Source organism: Mytilus trossulus, chromosome 3 (genome assembly GCF_036588685.1).
Source record: "Mytilus trossulus isolate FHL-02 chromosome 3, PNRI_Mtr1.1.1.hap1, whole genome shotgun sequence".
Taxonomy (NCBI): Eukaryota; Metazoa; Mollusca; class Bivalvia; order Mytilida; family Mytilidae; genus Mytilus; species Mytilus trossulus.
The window spans coordinates 29306177-29327301 of record NC_086375.1 but is presented as its reverse complement, the minus strand read 5'-3'; the positions used below and the strand labels follow the sequence as shown (position 1 = coordinate 29327301).

Below are 21125 nucleotides of genomic sequence, written 5' to 3'. Positions count from 1 at the left end.
TGAATTAGCTCATCGCTTCCCAATGAATACTATGTTTTACTAATTTGATAATCAATGTTGCTAAATAAAGGGAGGGAACTGTTAATTTTTATTGATATAGTCTATATATGGACTTCTTTCATCCGGTAGTAAAACCTATTCATGTTAAGGCTCGGCTGTTTGACATATTGGGATGTATACATACATACATATTTCAGATTCTAAAGGATGAACCATGTGTCCGTGTTGGAGACCTCCGTGCTATTTACATAGTAACAGCTTATTAGTGTCTTTAACAGGCTTGCAACGACTATGTCTTATCAAAAATAAATACTTTGTTATATGTAGATGCAGTGCAAATTTTGTGACGCTCGCCCTGTTTTAATTATTTAGCATTACTCAAAAATGCCGCAATTTTAATTGTTCTTTTAAATTTTGCTGTGTGTCAAGTAAGATTTTCAAAAAACATACCAACCAACCAAACATACTCCATTTTGTTCCGCTATTGTCTTGGTTTATACAAAAATTTAGTTCCAATTCAAGCTTAATCAACCTGTGTATTTGTGGATATTTCTTTTCCTAATGTTTACAGGTACGTCCAGTTTCTGTCAAACTTATTTGACCTTTGTATTCAGTATTTTTTGTGGATTTAAAACATTCTGGAATAAATATATAAATATAAAAAAAATGTGTATACGAGGCAGTAAACCAATTCGTTGACACAAAACAATCTTATAAAAGTCAATACAATTTGTATTAGAAATATACCAATTATTTGGGGTGGGGTTGTTGTCTCTAAGACACTTTCCACGTTTCCATTCAAAATTTTAATTTCATTAATATTTTCAAAACCATTAATCTATAATAATCTATTCATATTTTTATAAATTGAAAGAGCCCTTTTCCCAACATAACATCATGATTCAGTTTCTTTTGCTTTCGGTAAAAGGTAAAACCTAGCATATAGGAACACCTGCCAAATCCTTGGATTGATCTTGTCGACTTTAGTTTTTGGTCAAAGGTCAAAAATCAAACATCTGTTTAAACCGATTGGTTGGGTAGTTGAATTGGTTTGTCAATAAATCATTCAACCCATTTCCTCTAGGTCACACCTTAGCGGAAGTAACTTTACAAAATGCATAATAGTATATCTCGATAATTTTCTAAAATTTATATGAACACAATTTCCGTTTTCCAAATAGCCAATCGTGACATTTAAAAACAATGTTTAATATGGAAATTCTTAATTCCAATTATCTATTATATATTGCACACTTTTGCACAAACACAATGTGTATAATGTTATTATCAGATGAAATGTATCTATATCTTTTTTCTGTAAATCCATATATTTGTCTTCTATATCTGATATTTATAACGAAAATATGTTCATTAAAAGATTTTGTATGTTTTTCGCCCTTTGTTTTGCGTAAAAAGGTGTTTTTTTTCTCTAAAAAAAGGATTATTCAGAGAGCATCAGGAGAGTTTAGTATTATACTAATAGATTTTCCACTCTTTGAATAAAGTATTTAATGTTATTAATATTATTATTATTATACTCACAGTCTGGTGTTCAACATATATGTGCACGTTATATTTTATTTATCCAATCATATTGATCTTAGATGTTTACTCTCTGAAACAAATGGACTTTTCTACATGATAAAGAAAGATGTTTATAGTTTTAGCGCAAACTGTTCTCTTATCTTGGATTCGATCTGAGTGAAATATTGAATTGTTTAAATAGAGATAATGTCATAAAAAAAGAAATACAAAAATAAAGATCCCTAACACCCTCCATATCTAGACCCATATACTACATAAAAAGGGAAAGCAGGAATCTTTTAAAGGCCCAACACTCTACACACACGAAAAGACATTTGTTATTGTGTTTCCCTCCTCGGATGTATGGGATTCCATTAGCCCCGTGGTATGTCCTGATCAGTCTCCGGCACATAGTTCATATCCGTTCCGTTCCATACTACGTTACATTACACTGAATTCGGAGTGCTCACGAAATAGATAGGTACTATGCGATGGAGATTTCACTTTATTGTCGACTATCAGTCTAAAATAAGACAAACTAACATAACCAAAACCCTTATGTCAAATGACTGTGTGATGCGCACCTGTATGTGTGTTGTTGTGTCTGTGCACCAGAGTGGAGGTTGGACGTTGGGCTTACTACCCAACTCTGTAAAAAAGAACTTGTTACAGAAACCAGAAATGCTGAAGAAACCCAAGATTGGTGTACTGCTGAGGAACCAAACATGACACACAAAAGCCGAAAGAAAGCCCAAAAGCCGAGCGGTTCCATAGTAGCGCCAAAACAGAATGTGTAAATAGGATGTTGGAATGTTAGAACAATGGCAGACATATCAAAAGCAGCACAAGTAGCAAAGGAAATGAAAAATTATGGTATGGACATGCTAGGTATCAGTGAAAGTAGATGGAAAGGATCAGGTGCATGAAACCAAGCTTCAAAGTGGAGACACAGTGATCTTTGTCGGCGATGATGAACATCAAGTCAAGGGAGTAGCCATAATGATGAACGAAAGAGCTACATGTAAGAAATCATTGATGGAATGGACACCAATCAAAAAGAGAATGATAAAGGCAAGATTCTATTCAAAGTATGAAAAGCTGACAGTTATACAAACATATGCTCCAACAAACGATGCAAAAGAGGAAGAGAAAGAAGAATTTTACCAACAACTGCAAGACAATGTTTCATCCTGCAATAAGAATGATATGCTTATAGTTATGGGTGACCTGAACGCAAAAGTAGGCAAAGACAATAGCAATTTGCAAGAGGTGTTAGGAAAACATGGATGTGGGACAATTAATGAAAATGGTGAATTATTATGTAATTTCTGCCAAATCAACGTCCTCATCATAACAGTCTCCATTTACCCACATAAGGAAATACATAAAGTAACATGGAAATCCCCTGATTGAAAAACAACAAACCAGATAGATCATATAATGGTACGAGGGGACATGAGGACATCGATACAAGAGTAATGAGAGGAGCAGATTTGTATACTGACCACTACTTAGTAAGGTATAAGATCAGACTCAAACTGGCAAGAAATAAAAGTGACAAGAATAAATGCAAAAGAGAGAGATATGACCTAAACAAGCTAAAATGTATGGATATAAGGAAAAAGTACAATATTGAAGTGAGAAACAGATTCCAAGTACTAGAAGAAGGTAACATAGAAGATCCAGTGTTGAAATATGAAGGTGCAGTAGAGATATACACTGAGGCAGCTAAACAGGTAGTGGGGAGCAGTAAAAATATCAGCAAACCATGGATAACCAACAATACATGGAAAATAATTGATGAAAGAAGAGAAAATAAAAATAAATTAGAAGGAACCAGATCGGAAAGATTAAAAGTTAGACTCAATGAAGAATACAAGCAGAAAAATAAAGGGGTTAAGAAAAGTGCCAGAGAGGATAAAAGGAAGTGGTACAATATGATGGCTGACGATGCAGAAAAAACAGCAGAAAATGGCAGAAGCAAAGAGCTTTATAACATCACTAAAATACTTACAGGTGAAAGAAAGAGGCAACACAGAGGAGTAAAAAGTAAAGAAGGAGAACTGAAAAGTGAAAGAAATGATATATTGAATAGATGAGTAGAACATTTTAGTGAAGTTTTAAATAGACAAGATCCTCTTCATCCAATTTCAGAGGAAGATGTAGATATGGCCGAAATTATAATAGAGGAGATCGATCTAGGAGAATGGACAGTAGCTGAAGTTAGAGCACTGAAGAAGACACAAAATGGGAAGTCAGCAGGAATAGATAGTGTAACACCAGAGCTTATAAAGGCAGACATCGACCTTACAGCAGAGAAAAATGGCAAAAATATTTAACAGCCTATGGGAAGAAGAAAATTGGCCATCAGACTGGAGAAAGGGATTGATTTGTAAGATCTTTAAGACGGGCGATATGACAGATTGTAACAACTGGAGGGGAGTGACTCTTTTACCTGTTTTCAGTAAAGTTTTCTGCAGAATGCTAATAGAAAGAATAAAAGAAGTAATAGACAAGAGATTGAGGAATGAGCAGGCAGGATTTAGACCAAAAAGAGGAACAACTGAACAGATTTTTATCCTTCGAAACATACTCGAGCAGACAAATGAATGGAGGGCAGCTTTAATAATACTTTTTATAGACTTCGAAAAAGCATTTGACTCACTCCACCTAGAGAGTCTACGGTATATCATGAAGAGCTATGGAATACCAGACAAGATCATTAGAACCATAAAGGAGATATATAAAGGATTTAAGTGTTCTGTCATCGATCAGGGAGAAACATCAGAATGGTTTGAGATAAAATCAGGAATGAAACAGGCATGCGTAATGTCAGGTTTTCTTTTCCTTCTAGTCATAGACTGGATCATGCAGAAAACAACTGCAGACAAAGCAAAAGGGATACGATGGAACTTTAATATTGTTCTAGAAGGTCTTGACCTTGCGGACGACATCGCACTCCTTTCCTCAAAATTTAGCGACCTTGATGAAAAAACACAGAAATTAACAACTGAAGTTGAAAGAGTTGGAATGAAACTTAACCCCAAAAAGTGTAAAACTCTGAGATCCAAGCAAACAAAGAATAAAGAGTTGATAACGTTATACGACCAGAAAATAGAAGATGTAGACAAGTTCACATACCTGGGAGCAGTCATGGACAAAGAGGGAGGAGGCAGTTGTGACATCAAAAACAGAATACAGAAAGCAAGAAGGACATTCCATCGCCTAAGAAATAAATGGTATGCAAGAGGAATTGGCCGACACACAAAAATTCACCTTTATAAATCATTAGTAAGACCTGTATTATTGTATGGATGCGAAACATGGAAATTGACAAGCATTGAAGAAAAGAAACTTAATACTGTAGAACACCAATGCCTAAGAAAGATCCTAAAAATACGATGGCAAAGTAAAACATCAAACAAAACAGTAAATGAAATAGCTAACACCAGAAACATCAGTTGTGAAATCAGAAGGAGACGGTGTACATGGATAGGACAAACATTAAGACGTGAAAGAGACAACAACAGGTATGTAGCTCTACAATGGGCACCTGAAGGGAAAAGAACTAGAGGAAGGCCAAAAACTACATGGAGAAGAACAACAGAGAGAGGAAGGAACCAACAAGGATGGACAAGTTGGAATGTAGCCACAACAGCGGCAAAAGATAGAAAAGGGTGGAAAAGCAGCTTGGAGGCCTTATGCGACTTCTGGCGCGGAGAGAATTAAGGTAAGGTAAGGTTATGCAAAAAGAGGAATACTTTTCCTGGAAAGTAGTATACTATTTTATCTAAACTCCTATACATTTCTTATATATATGAATATGATTGGTTAAAACCGACCTCGTGGAGACCGTGTATATTCAATATTAGGTTAGTTGGGAGGCGGGGCTTATTTCAATACACGGTTAGTTGTGAATTTACGACTTGGGCACTGTTTGATTATTTAAAACTATTAAAGTTCTGTTTAATATTGTGGATATCAAGGTTGTTAATAATAAATATTTATCATTTACATTAGTTGTTAAGTGCAGACCAATTGAAGTAGGTTCTTAAAATTGAACACTTGAACAATTTAATACCGAAATAAGAAGATGTATTATGATAGCAAATAAGACAATTTTAGTCTAAATTCGCTAAATAAAGATAGTCGGTAAGATAAATTCGTAGTCTGTTAGTGACCTAATGTGATATACACAGGGTAAGTAAATTCCATATGGGGTTCGAGCTTTGCTCTCACCCCATACGGAATTTTCACTTACACACTATGTAACTAATAATCTCATGTTAAATGGTAATTGTTCGTATTAAAAAAATTAAAATAAAAAAGGAAATGGAGATACGCATCAAGTAACTATTTTACGATATTTGCCATGTGTACACAAGTGTTACATCGATGCATGTATATAAGATGAAATATCTAGTAATAGTTATTATAAAAACAAAAACTGAGATAAGATATTCTTTTAGTTAATACAGAAAAAAAATGAAATTAAAAAATATTTTACATCAACTGCTAGAAGGTTTGTCGATTTGCCGACAAAAGCTGACATAAAGAATTTAGAAGAGAAAATTAAAAGAGAAAGATGCTTCCTACAAATGTAATAAGAGCTGACAGAAAGAATTGAGAAGAAAAACTTGAAAGAGCAAGATGATCTTCCTAAGAACTGACATAAAGAATTGAGAAGAGAAACTTGAAAGAGAAAGATGCCTTCTCCAAGAAAAGAAATCACGAGGACGATGTTCGTAGTCTATTTAACACCGAGTTTTACATATAATCGAATCATATTAAATGGTAGATGAACTTCAAAAAGTGTACAGCCTACTCCAAGTACAAGGTAAACTTCTAATGCCTTCAATGGTAGCTTGGACTTGTAAACTCAGGAAAAAACATATCCTGGTGTAGACATTAATGTTTAATGAATACTGTGGTTTCATTTTTATTCTTTGGCTACCAATTGTTGTGGGTTTTGTCGGTACAGGTTACCGACGAATTTAAATGTTTATCAAAATACAAATTGCCATCAGGAGGTATACAGACTTTAGAATCCACGAAATCAAATATCCACGAAGAGGCAAGTTGTCCACAGTCCACGAAAGTTGGTACACACGATGATAAATGAACCATGCGAATAGTGTTCAAATCCTTATAGGATAACTTGAAAAAGCAAGGCAAGAAATTATCTGCTTTGAATTATAGTAAATAAATTTATGAGAGTGATTTTGATGACTACATTAATGAAAAGGATAGTTAAGAAAACTTTGATTCGCCAGTTATAAAAGCTACATGATGTGTCAATAATGAAAGGGAAGACAGAACTGTCATTGAGAAAAAGTTGGTTTGCTTACGTTTTCAACAAAAAAAATTAACTGCGAAATTAATTATCAAAGGTACCCGGATTATAATTTAGTACGCCAGACGCGCGTTTCGTCTTCATATGACTCATCAGTGACGCTCAATTCAAAATATGTATAAAGCCAAACAAGTACAAATTTGCAGAGCATTGATGATCCAAAATTCCAAAAAGTTGTGCCAAATACGGCTAAGGTAATCTATGCCTGGGATAAGACAATCCTTGGTTTTTCGATAAAATTCAAAGTTTTGTAAACAGGAAATTTATTAAAATGACCACATTATTGATATTCATGTCAATATCAGAAAATATTACCGACTTTTTGAAAAACAACGAGTTCACCCTAAACCATGCAATTGTGATGGGTTGGTTATTGTAAGGAAAACTCAAACGATATTGGATTTTATCACCAATTTTGATAAGAAAATGCAAAGCAAAGCAATATCAGTAGTAAAAGCTGCAACAATGTTAGGTAAGACAGTAACTAAAGTTGTGAAAAATAAAATAGACATTGAATAAAACTAGTTGTTATCTACGATCTGTTTCTATGTATGTCTGCGTTTGCTTTTGTTGTAGTTAAGTATTTTTGTTGTTCCATTGTTTTCCTCTTATAGTTGATGTGTTTCCCTCGTCTTTAGTTTGTTACCAGGGTTTGTCTCTGCATACTCGCATATGACTATTGAACAGCGGTATACTACTGATTGATTGGTTTCTTGTCTAGCAGCAGATGACCTAATTAAACTATTTTCATTTGGATAGGGGAGCAGCTATAAAAGTAAAATTATACTGCAACAAACAAGACTGATGTTCGATTGATAAGGATACCCTTTCTTTATTTTTATTAGGCCATTTTATGTTTACTATTTCATTTTTGTTTTCTAATGTAAACACATAATTTCGATCTCTTCGATTTTTATTGACAGAAGTGCGTCATTAATTGAAAAATAACTGTTGACAAACATTTTCCAATTGTACTTAGGGACGACATCAAAAGTTCAATGTAGGATAAAAAAGAAACTTAATTCACATAGTTTTTTTTAACTGACCCCCACACCCCCCTTCTTAACTTAATTTGGGAAAAATTAATATACCAATAGGGATTTGCGTAAAAATCAATTTTAAATATACAAAACTTGCAGTATTTTAACCCCACCCCCAAACTATTTGATTTAAGTTTTTTTTTTTATCCTACATCGATCTTTTGATGTCGTCCCTTAATTGATTGATTCATTTATAGGTTGCATGTGTCTTAACCAGCAGTAAATGACTTAAATGAATTATTTTCATTTGAATAGTACCTCAGCTATATGAGCCAAATCGTACCGCAAAAACAAGAATTCCTGTTCATTTACTATTTTGTAACACAATAGACAATAATTTTTTTTATCTTAACTACGCAAGGAACCCCTTGTTCATTAACTGTTTTGTAACTTAATTAATATTAAAGATATGATCAGAACTACTCAGTTTAATAAACTTGATACATCTTATCTAAACAACCTGTTGTTATATACATTTAATATGAACTGTTTGTCAATAAATTGAAACGAATCTTATTATGTTTTTAATCTAATATTTATCTTTGTAATTTATAGTATAATGTTTGGCCATGGTTTTTTTTTTTTAAATATGATACATCTCTAGTAGATATCAGATACAACAAAAACACTTGTTTCGATGCAATAAAAAAGATCGACTTTTAATTCAAATGTTATTAATAACGAATATTTTAAGACAAAAAAAAATGTTGAAACATATGCTACATAGACGTTAATTATTGTGAAAAATGAATTATATTAGAGCTATAATTTGTTTAGATATATTTACATTTTGTAAATGTTATTTTTTTCAATTTAAATCGCATATACAATTAAGTCCTAACATATCACTTAGTGAAAAGATGATATTACAAGGTTTACATTTTTACATACTCTTCTTTACTTTGTTTTCGGTTTCTTTTTGTTTTGAACGTACGCTTGACTGCGCTACTGATAAAGTCCAATAAATGTTTTCAATAGTTATCAAAGGTACCAGGATTATTATACCTTTATCAATACCTTTTGATTTTCAGCCGAATTTTCATCCGAATAATTACAAATCTGTCTTCGAATAAGCTCCTGACGTCATGCAACAATAACTTTTTTTTTCTCAAATTGTTTGATAATATTTTGGAGTATGCTCTCAAATAATAGCTGTCCAAAATTAACATTTCATACCCTCACCTCTGTTTCAATTTAAAAAAAAATATGAACCAGATTTTTGATATATGATTGTTAATCCGACAAGAATCTGTATTCATTTACTCTGATAACAGAGTGAACTATGTAGGGTTATATTAGTAAAAGTAAGTTCAGGTGAATAAATGTCATTTGTATACAAAGAAAATGTTAAGAAAATATGATTACAATGAATGAAAATCAATGGAAAGAAAGTGACACAGCTTTAAGAGTAATTTGTTTCTTGAATATATATTATCTTTTTTTTCGCTATTTATTCTGCATCTTAGTCTTTTATTCTCATTTCTGTAAACCGCATTTAGACCTTTTTTATAATTTTAAAGTATAAAGACATCAAATGGAATAAAAAACTTCAATTATGAATACAAGTAGAAAAAATTGGTGTGACCAAATAGACATGTTTAAGACGAAAAACTAATCAAGCTCGTCACTTAAACTTTGAGTGATAAAATGTGTGTACACTTTGGTGCTACGTAATGTAAAAGACGTATATTTGATATACTAGTACTAACATTAACAGGTCAGATTATTACTCGTTTAATCTCTATTTACGATTGTTGAAATTTTTGAGAGAAAAAATACTGTTAATTAGAGCTCCATAAGTCTGTCCTGATTTATGATAATCCCTTTTTCGTTATTCCTTTTTGTCTGTACGTTTTCTACATGTTCTATGTCATACGATATTTAAAAACACTCATCAAAGATATCAGGCCTACACTTGTTCACGTTAGGCGCAGGTTTCGTCTACAAAAGACGCACGAGTCACGACCGACTCAAATTAAAAGTTATAAGATCAAATTGATTACAAAGCTGAAGTGTGTGAGTAAGATATTTTATCAAATACAAGAATGCGTCTACCAATTTCCCCCAAAACAATCTATCCATAGTGTAATTTAATCTACAATAGGAAAGTTTTTTTCGAATTTAATACAAATTAAAATATAATGTGACTTACAAGTTTTTTAGGGAGCACTAGAATTAAATAAAAGTAAAAAGATTAATATATTACGGTACAATAATTATAAACTCAATACTTGTGGATGAAACTAGAAGAAAAATTGATAGTAAAATCCAATGATGTCAGCAAAATTAAAAAATAAATAAATGAAATACATGAATATTCATCATATGCTATTTTAAATTGAGTACCAGTGTTGACTTAAAAATTGTCATACATTTATTTTTCATAAAAACATAACTTTCAACAAAATACAAATCTTAAATTAAAAGCATCTGTTTGTTTTGGTTTTCAACATAATTGAGAAAATATGTTATCAACCTTTCCAAATTGATTTCTGAATTTTTAAGTTCCCCGAATTTTGAGAATCATTTTATTTTGTACTAGGATCTCCAAAAAAATTGACATAAAATTTAAAAATACTATTCAAAAAGAATATCCTGTACGTATAAACAAATTATTCACTGGGCGCCATTTTTGAAGTTACTTCTAAAATAAATAAATGTAAGGTGATCGAAATTAATCTAACATTTATATTAACGCTGAACAAGATATCACGAAATAAAAAAAGTGCACCACATGGACGTGTACTGCCTTGTTTTCTGATTACTGTTTTTTTTTAACAAATATATTTCTCTTACATATAATTTAATTATGTATCATTATTTTACTCCATGTCTTCCTTTATACAATTTTTAATTAGCTTTATTGAATATTTATCCTGTTTATCTATTCAACAGTGTTGAATTTCAAATATTGCAATATTTTTCATTAGAACTTGTCGTATGCAGTTTGAACTGGTAATAAATTAATTAGATATCAATTCAAAGTGTCCGTCTGTCGTTTCAATACGAAATGATATGATAAAAATGAATGAAAGGCAAACCCACATATAATACACAGCTGTTACAGTCACTGTGGTATAAAAACAGTAGACTACAGCAGCAATTGCATAACGATTGTCTTCAAGTTATCAAATTATATACCACAACGGTCACGAAAAATATCCCCAACATGAAGGTTTTCGTAATACTGTGTGTCTTTGCTGCTTGCATGTTTGCTGCAGGTAAGATCTATGAAAATTGTTTTTGTTTTTTTAGAAAAATTCGAGATTCATTGTCGATACCTTTGGAGGCAATTATTCCAATTCAAAAAGGGGGGAGTATGATTTTTTTCTTAGTTAAATGAAAAGTTAAAAATTTAGTTTTTTCGACGATATCTATCAAATGGTGTTAAACAAATACCATAAGGTACGGGGAAACATTTTTGTAGTTTGTTTTGTGTCATTTGCTTAACCAGAATATTTTCATTCTTAAAATATGGATCAGAATATTTGTTTAGGAAGAAACCATGTCCCCTCCCTTGACATTAAATGGTTTTTGCATGAGTTGTAGTTATTAGACCTGTTTTGAAATATTTACTTTTAATACTTTTACAACGACATGGTTAAACATACCTTTGTTATTTCCAATTACTTTATTTTTCATGAAAACAATTACGATAAATATTTTTTTGTGACATTGATATATATCAAAATATTGGAGGCAATACTAATTATTTTAGTCTTACGATTTATTGATTGTTTAACCTACAGGCGCAAATATTTCATTTTTTCAGCGACAAAATCAATTAAATAAATGTATTGAAATGGTAAACTGTATTGTAAATATACACAATGGGATAAAGCCAAAAAATATCATCTAATTTGTATTACACTTCGGAAGGGTGATGTTAACCAAGCCTACAACTGTTTAGTGCCGATATGCATTAACGCTACCTTCATTGTGCATTTAAAACAATCTATATATCTCTATTTATTACAATTGTTTCTATTTGTTGGGTGAAGCCATCGCAATTGTTTTCCTTAAACATTAAATCAATAAACAGTATGTATCTTTTTTTATATTAAGGTATCGTATCTTGCTAGTGACTTTGATTCTGTCAACGCTTTCAATAACTCTGCATTGCTGACGTCATTACAATAGTACACTAAAAAGTCTTGTTTTGCATTAAACATGTTTATTTTCTGTGTATAACTAACGTTTTGTCCAGTATTATCGTATGATGAACATACGTATATTCCTGTAAAAATATGCGTGTTGTAGGTTATTTTTTTTTTCTATAACTGTGAGATCATGTGGCATAATATTAATTGAATGATCAGAGTCTATACGCATCTAATATCGGTGTATATGATTATTTGTGTAGCTATAACAATGGGACATTTGTATTCATATAAGTAAAACATGTTTATCAAGGTCTACCTTTGAGTTGTAGTTTAAGATGTACAAATGTGTAGGTTTTACTGTACATACCTTATTGATTAGACAGATTTCCCCTTATTAGAGGACATTTATCTAATAAGTTGGTCTGTGCAATAATAAACATAACGAAAACGAATTACATTCAATTATGTTGATTTCAGCAGACTATAAAAAGTAAACTGTATTGTTTTACAGGAGATCCGATCCCTACAGTTGTCCCTACACCGGAACAACCATCGTGGAACAGCGGTAACGAAGGTAATGAAACTAAATGTGTACACCACACCTGACAGGTCACGTGTGTGAACAACTCAAATACGCTGTCGCTGATTTTCTGTGGTTGATTCAAAATACATCAAGTTACCAGTTGTTTTATTTCAATATGCAAATCATTGTCTAAAACCTTATTTTCATGGCAGTTTGAGAATAAATCCAACTACTTAAGGTCAAGTTACAGTAAATGGACTATGTCACAGATTTCTGTAAAATTTGGCATACATCTCTGGCTCGATGAACTTCAACTGAAAATCGAAAAAATAATGTATTTATCTCAATTATCATTTGAAATATTACTGTTTGAATTTTTACAAAAGGGGTGAACATTTGTAAAGAAAGCACATAAAATCGGCTAAAACCCTTCTTTAATTTGTCTTTAAATCGCCAAATCTCTAATTCTATTCCATAGATTTTTCTTATAAAACTATATGTTGTTGATACATAAATTTCCGTTATAATGATGCAAAATAAAGATAGGGTCACCGACTTCGTTTTTACGGTATACATCATTCAAAGTTGCGTTCTTTGTGAAAAAACCCAACAAAACGTCGAAATAATCGTAACGTTATCGCGTTGCAGGCCGTAAAACGTTGGTTTTTGACGTTTTTCACCACCAACAAGGTATCAAATTGATTATTAGACAAAAAACGAAGTCGGTGACCCTATGATTATTTTATATCTTTAAAACAGAAATGTATGTGTCAACAATATATAGTTTTTTTTAAGAAAAATCTATGGAGTAGAATAAGAGATTTGACAAATTTTAGAAGGTTTTTCGCTGATTTTATGTGCTTTCTATACAAATATTCACCCATATTAAAAGAAAGCAATCTGCATTTTTTCAGATAATAAAAGAGATAAATGTATTATTTTTTTCGATTTTCAGTTGTGCAAAATCTGCGACATAACCCATTTACTGTTCCTTGACCTTAATTTCTTCAGGTTATTTCATTTTTACCATATTTTTTGGTCAAATGTCTAGACGTTTGTAGTTGTAAATTGTATTTTTTCTGTTGTATTCGTGTGTTGTGTTGGAGATAACTACTCATCCAGTTCATTTGGTGGATTTAATTTGAAATCAACGAAATTTACACGATATATTTGGTTTGCAGTTTGATCAGAAAAAACACCCACAGAGCTAGATAATACAATTAATTATCTAATTACTACTACAATTAAATATTAATTAGTATTATAAGTTTCACTGTTATTAATATAAGTTGGATAAGTCATACAAATCTAATCTTGAATTTCACCCAAATTCTTTCTTAATTTTTGGAACACGATTTAGAAATTTATATGGGACGTCAATTTTGGTGATGCCTTGACTATGGCTAACATGGCTGTGATTTTGTAATATATTCGTTTTTATTCTATAGCTAGTCACCACTTAAGTTTAATCTTGTATATCTATTATATAGTCATTTTATAAAATTAACTTTTTGCAAAACTATGTATTATTCTTGATAATAATGATGTTAATGTCCCAGGCAGATAACCCTGGCCTCATAACTTTTTGGAACTTTAGGTCCTCGGCGATCTTAAACTTTGTAGTTGTTATGGCTTTCAAACTTTTTACATCTGAACATAGGTTTGTGTGGACATAGCACGCGTCCAGCGTATAAGAATATTTGTTAACCTGTTACCTTTAAATGGCTAGTATTCGTTTGTTTCCCTGTCCTTTATTTTCTCCTATGTATCTGTTTATTTATTGTAACCCTGTCAAGTAAAGTTGTCATTTTAATGTAATAATTAACACTGATATTAAAGCGGAAGGTTTGGCATGCCACAAAACCAGGTTCAACCCACCATTTTTTATATAAAAATGCCCTGTAGCAAGTCAGGAAAATTGCCATTGTTACACTATAGTTCGTTTCTGTGTTTGTTATATTTCAGTGCTGTGTCTCTGTTGTGTCGTAGTTCTCTTATATTTGATACGTTTCCCTCAGTTAAAGTTTGTAACCGGGATTTGTTTTTTCTATATCGATTGATGAATTTGGAACAGCTGTATACTACTGTTGCCTTTATTTACATGTTTAGGAACAAACATGTATGTGCAATACATGTATTTGTGGGTCCATGAACAAATAGTTGCTGTAAATAGTAAACAGTGACATTTCTTTGTATTTTAGTCGCCTATGATACCTATGAAGCGCTATATGGACGAAAGGAAGAAGGTATGTATCATGACATTTAAAAACTACTGCATAATTACACCTTGAGGCTCTAATTATGTTTGATACGTTGATCAAAATAAACAGACGAATTGGTTGTTTTTCGTTTAATGTTCAAGACCGTTCTAGCAGTTAGGGAACGACCTTCTTGATTACAATATTTAACGATTTAACATAAGACAAGTTGTACGAAGATGTATTATTTTTTAAACGCTTTATATCAACATGTCTGATATATGAAATGCGTGTATATATTTTTTATGAGATTGGATTTACGTTTGAGATTGAATTTACAAACAAAATGTCGGTTTGAAGTGGTTTATATAATTGTATATCTTTATATTTTAGCACCTTCCGAGGAAGATATTGAACGAGAAGGTTTGTATATTTGAAAAATAAACAAATTACTTTGATGCGCGCTAAGAATCATCTCAAACTTACAGTGAGATGTGAGCATTTTCTCTGTATTTGATTTATTGATTGTTGGTTGCTTAACATCCTTGTGCATTTGAATTTCCTAATAACATTAAAAGGACAAACAGCAATAACATCGTTAATTTTTTTTGCCTAGAGTTGTTTTGCTGAGTATATGATATATATTGTAACTAACAGATTAATATACCATACCAATTCGTTTCCACAAGAATCCTCTTTTTCCATTACTTTAATATAATCTCTTGTGCTAAGTTGAGACCATAACAAAAATTTCTTCTTGTCTGATATGTTGTTTAAATTCACCAACATTTCAATATGAAACATTTGGTGAATAAAGTTAATGATTTTTTCTTAGGTTAACCTTTTACCATGATTTTAATCGTTACATATACAAAAATTGGGAGGGGGAGGGAAAATGTAAACAATTCATTACAGGATAATGACAATTACTACATTGTAGTTGGTGTCTTAACATATCAGCTTAATTTGTACGAGACTAAAACAAATGTGTTATAAGAGCTTCAACGAACTTTGGCCCCTGTTTCGAGCCGAATTGATTTCAAAGTTTAAACAAAAAAAATGTTTTTTCCATCCAAACTGTTGAATTTTTCTTAAAAAGAAATCGACATGACTTAAATGTGGACCGCAATTAGGACTTTAAACTGAACTGTGACGTGAACAGTAGTTTTACGTGACTGTTCGCCTGAAACAAAATAGGATACCATAATAAATACATCTGGTATACATATATTTCTTCGTGGTGTATGTATACCTATATAAGTATAGTAGAAAGATATATTGCAGGATCAAATTATATATTTTTGTTTTTCAGACGCCCACATGCATCCTCCTCCTCCCACTAGCACTGAAGCCCCTGAAGAAGCAAGCGAAGGTGAAGGTGTGTATTATAAAGTAGTTCATTTAAGAAATAGATATCTAAGCAATGATAAAGACCGTCTTGAATTGGCAATAAGTTGTAAGATTTAGGTTAATATGTCATGATAACTGTGAAATGAAGAAATAGTTATCAAAAGTACCAGGATTATAACATTCGTTATCTGTTTGTCAAATTCATGTAAAGAATTTTTGTAGCAAAGTATTAGACATTACAAGTGTTTCCCATTTCTTGTTAAAGTCTCTTTTGCTGCATTGAGGTCATACAAGTTTCTATTATAATAGATAATATTCTTAATAGATATGTCGAAATCAATTTCGAAATAATGTCTCTTGTTAGTACATATTTACATTTTGTTATTTAGAATCGTTTTGGATCGTATCCATACCATTGGCCTTGTTCATATATCACTGACTTAGAGACTCACATATGGACAGTGCGCTCGACTCCAATCTAAACTAACTATAATTGCTAGTTTACTTACCAGAGGTCGGTGTTTCTTTCCGGGCACTCCATTTTCCTTCTCTTTTAAGAAACTGACCACCACGAAAATTCATAATCGTGCTGAAACTCAAAGTGGCTTTAAGCACCCACCAATCAACCGATAAATGTAAGTGCACGCCTTGTTTCTGCATCTCACATAGATATTATCTGAAGGATTATGTATTATTTAGTCTTAGATTTCTGTGTCTCTCTGGTATCTTTCGCCCTCTTTTATAGAATGCATTTATAGATATGAAAATCTGTGAAGATCTAAGCCGTTTTTGTTTCAACATGTATATCTAAAAATATGCTGCGAGGGAACAAAATATACACATATACCTCTATTGCAGTTTTTCAAGTTGTATCTTAGTGTGTGTGTCCATTGAATGTTTGTGTAGTTTGCAGCAGATTTGTAGATCAATTTATCTAAAATTTATTTACAATAAAAGCATATGTAGAAGTTGTGTGATAACGACCTTAGTGCTGTGGTATCATAGTTGTATATCATGACAGTCAGTATGTTGATCATTTGATGTTCAATCATTTTGTTTTCTTATGTTGCTGAATGTCGTCCGAAGTGTGATACATATATCACACATGTTCATTTGTTCATATAAAATTGAGATTGAAAATGGAAAATATGTCAAAGAGACAAAAGAGCAAATAACAGCCAAAGGCCGCCGATAGGTCTTCAATGAAGCGAGGTGACCCCAGCTTGCTTCTGAATAAAAAAGGTTTTTTTTCAGTAAAGATAGACGTCTAAACTCCAAAAAATATAAAAAGAACTGGTTAAAAAAAAACCAAGGCTAACATAGGCCTGACTTTGGAAAGGTGCATATGAATATTTGTTTCGCTATTTAAGGAAAGGTGTTAAACCAGTTAAGCCTTAACTAAATTTTATAACACGATGTATATCCCTTCTGATCAATATTTTTGTCACGGTTTTCTATTTTTAGGAACCTGACTTTACTTAAAAAAGTCTTCATTATCTTCAGATATGATTAAATACTGACTGAAATTTATGATTATTTTTTATATTAAGAAAACGAAAATGGCATTGAAGAACCAGAAGAGGTAGGAGAAGAAGTAGGCGAGGAGCCTGAAGAAGAGGACGATGCGGAAGAAAAAGAAGAAAAAGATGAAGAAGAAGAAGAAGAGAAAGAGGAGGAAGACGAGAAGGTTGCCGAGAAATAAAGATGTAGACACTTATCTCTTGAATCTACACAACAAAGTGCTTATAAAATAGCTGAAAACATTAAGAATAAAAAATATACATTAATTTTATTGTTTAATCAACTAATACGTTTAATATCAAAATATAGAACATATTGTTATAACCTGAATCACATAAACATTATAGGTTCTATTTCGGATGAAAAAAGAATATATTGTATGTATTGATACCGTACATGTACAAATCTCCAAGTCAAAACTGATGAAATTCGAAATACTGTCGAAAATAATTTATCTCATATTTAAATTTAAAATGCAGACATTTCATGTATGAACACCCCAATCCTTCCTTATATTTAGATTGCATTAAATACAAAATGTAATCCTTTTACTTTTGTCAAATACTTATACAACAATTGTGTTTTATTATGAAACGATATAGCTACAGTATTAAGTTTGTAAGCTGTTAAATAGTTATGAAAGGTACCAGGATTATAATTGAGTACACCACACGCGCGTTTTATATAAATAAGACTTATCAGTGACATTCAGATCAAAAATGTTATAAAGCCAAACAAGAACAAAGTTGAAAACATTGAGGATTCAAATGAAAAGGTCCGGTAAGGACCGATTTTGGCCTCAAATTTCAGGTTCGTTTGACGGAAGATTTTGACCTCTTTTTAAACACTTAAAAAGTAAAAACACAAAAATACCGAACTCCGAGGAAAATTCAAAAAGGAAAATCAAAAATCAAAAGGCAAAATCAAAAGTCCAAAGACATCAAACGAATGGGTAACAACTGTCATATTCCTGACTTGGTACAGGCATTTTCTAATGTAGAAAATGGTGGATTGAACCTGGTTTTATAGCTAGCTAAACCTCTCACTTATATGACAGTCGCATCAAATTCCATTAAATTGTCAACGATGCATGAACAAAACAAACATACTCAAAGAGTAAAAATGTCAAAAATAGGGGTACAACAGTCAATATTGTGTTATCATCTTAATATCTCTACATAAACAACAAATGTAACAAAGAAGCACAAAAAGGCATACATTAATTTAACATTCTCATTTTGCTTTTCTTATACGGCTGAATTTATCTATGTAAAGTCTACCCATAATGATAGAAGGTTTCATTACTGTTTTAAAAATGCGCGTTTGAAATTCGCACAGGTAGACATAAAAATAATTTTGTCGTATGACGGCATACATAAATGAAGACTTACGTAAAGTTGATATAACAAAAACAGACTTAACAGTAAAAGTAATAATAATAAATAAAATAATGGTGTGGTTCAAAGTATGACGGGATACATAAGAACAGTTTCACGTCAAATACGGCTGAATTTATCTATGTAAAGTCTACCCATAAATGATAGAAGGTTTTCATTACTGGTGTAAAATAGCGCGTTTGAAATTCGCACAGGTAGACATAAAAATAATTTTGTCGTATGTTGGCATACATAAAAACAGACTCACGTAAAGTAGATATACCAAAATCCAGACTTAACAGTAAAAGTAATAATAATAAATAAAATAATGGTGTGGTTCAAAGTATGACGGGATACATAAGTACAGTTTCACGTCAAATGTATATCATGAAAAACAGACTAAACAGAAAAAGTAGTGTTATTGAATAAAATAGTTTTGTCATTCATAGTATTCAAGATCCTTAAGTAAAAGTAATATCAATCAATGAAATAATTTTGCCGTTCAAAGTATGTGGTTTTACATAACCACTGAGTCACTTCAAATGATTATCTAAAAAAGACTTATAAAAGAATTCTATAATACGTAATTAAGATGATAACAAACGTCAGTACGCAAAATCTATCCTTCAAGACCATCTTGTATTATTTGTGAAGTTGATACCGAATATTTATCAACAAGTTCTTGGTATCTTCCGATGAACTTTTTTAGAAAAAGGACGAGACGTTCTTTGACATACCCCTGGTTCATCAACTTTCTGCTCAGACACTGGTGACGTTTTACAAAGTCTGAATAGGAGCTACAAGCTCTTGAATACCTAATAAGTTGGGAAATGTATATTCCATATGCAGGTGAAGTTGGTATATTACTACTAAGGTGGGGGAAATTGATAATTTCAAAATTAAAATCGTCTCTTTTGTCATAGATTCTGGTACTGAGATGACTGTGTATGTCAAATTCGAGGTATAAGTCTAAAAATGAGGCGGAGGAAGCTGTGTCTGTGGTCTCTTTAATTTCTAGTTCTGGTGGGTATATTAATGGAATCCAATCAGAAAAGTTCGGATTGTTAATGGAAAGTTCAACATCATCAATATATCTGAAAGTGAAATTAAATAACCTGGCTTCTTTGATCTTCTTGTTTTTGACAAGTGTCTGAAGGAACTCCGATTCATATGAAAATAAGAAGAGGTCAGCAAGGAGAGGCGCACAGTTCGTTCCCATAGGAATGCCGACAATTTGTTGAAAAAGTCTACCTCCAAATTCAACAAATATGTTGTCAATAAGAAACTCCAGCATACTGATCACTTGTTCCTCTGTGTAGTATGTTTTACCCTTTTGTTCCTTATTAACAAAATATGCCTTATGGTATCCCAAAGTGATAAATTTATAGCGTATGCTACCATTTTTATGATGAAAAGCATTGTGGATTATTTCTTTTAGACGGTTTTTCAATTTCACATGGGGAATGGTTGTATACAAGGTTGAAAAATCAAAAGTTTTAATAGAACTAATTTCAGAAAAAGACCGAGATTTAAAATTATCAAGAAGTTCTTTAGAGTTTTTCAGAATCCACATATGGTTAATACCACTACGAGAGTAAACAGTTTCACAGTATATCTGAAGACCCTCTTTAACTGCGGACAGAATTTTAGTCAGTCTAATGGACAATTCTTTAGTAGAACAAGCAGATGAGCCGGCAATGTACCGTTGTTTGTACGGAATTTTGTGAAGTTTAGGTATCCAATACAAACAAGGTTAGTCCTCCGATTTGTCGTTCAATGCAATGTTCATAGAAGCCATGAAGGACTTATGATTCGCCAAAATCTCATCCTTGTCAAATGATATGTTTTTGTATGTGGGATTACCTGAGTGTTCATTTATTCCTAATTCTTTTATAAGACACTCGTAGTAATATGATTTACATACAAAGACAATATTAATTGAAGCTTTGTCCGCAGGAACAACAACATACTTATCTTGAAGAGATGATAGACATTTCACAGCCTCTTTGTCACTGAAAATGGACTTAGGTCGATCATTCACACAGTTTTTCAACTTATGAATGCGACGTTTTATCAGAGACCTGATTGTTTTGACCCATTCTGACAAAGTGTCCAGTTGAACTTCTTCTCGCTTAGC

General features: G+C 31.9%; 3 protein-coding genes and 1 long non-coding RNA gene across 5 annotated transcripts; all 4 read left to right on the top strand.

The window, feature by feature from the left end:
* Positions 1 to 2523: 2523 nt before the first annotated feature.
* On the top strand, positions 2524 to 2937 carry LOC134710630 (craniofacial development protein 2-like). Its single transcript, XM_063571013.1, has one exon. It carries the CDS (start codon positions 2524 to 2526, stop codon positions 2935 to 2937), a length of 414 nt encoding a protein of 137 aa, XP_063427083.1.
* A 65-nt stretch (positions 2938 to 3002) lies between these two features.
* LOC134710628 (uncharacterized) lies at positions 3003 to 3863 on the top strand. Its single transcript, XM_063571011.1, has 2 exons — positions 3003 to 3594; positions 3679 to 3863. The coding sequence occupies exons 1-2, from the start codon at positions 3003 to 3005 to the stop codon at positions 3861 to 3863; spliced, it is 777 nt and encodes a 258-aa protein (XP_063427081.1).
* A 7133-nt stretch (positions 3864 to 10996) lies between these two features.
* On the top strand, positions 10997 to 14852 carry LOC134711191 (uncharacterized). The gene is made up of 3 exons (XR_010106151.1): positions 10997 to 11138; positions 12532 to 12594; positions 14745 to 14852. It is a non-coding gene; the product is annotated as an uncharacterized LOC134711191 (long non-coding RNA).
* A 169-nt stretch (positions 14853 to 15021) lies between these two features.
* LOC134711188 (major centromere autoantigen B-like) lies at positions 15022 to 18163 on the top strand. 2 transcript variants are annotated; one of them, XM_063571643.1, is made up of 3 exons: positions 15022 to 15164; positions 16054 to 16119; positions 17663 to 18163. In XM_063571643.1, the coding sequence occupies exons 1-3, from the start codon at positions 15023 to 15025 to the stop codon at positions 17791 to 17793; spliced, it is 339 nt and encodes a 112-aa protein (XP_063427713.1). In that variant the 5' UTR covers position 15022; the 3' UTR covers positions 17794 to 18163. The 2 variants fall into 2 exon arrangements, with proteins under 2 accessions (XP_063427713.1, XP_063427712.1); XM_063571642.1 differs by having other exon boundaries at positions 17642 to 18163.
* Positions 18164 to 21125: the final 2962 nt, after the last annotated feature.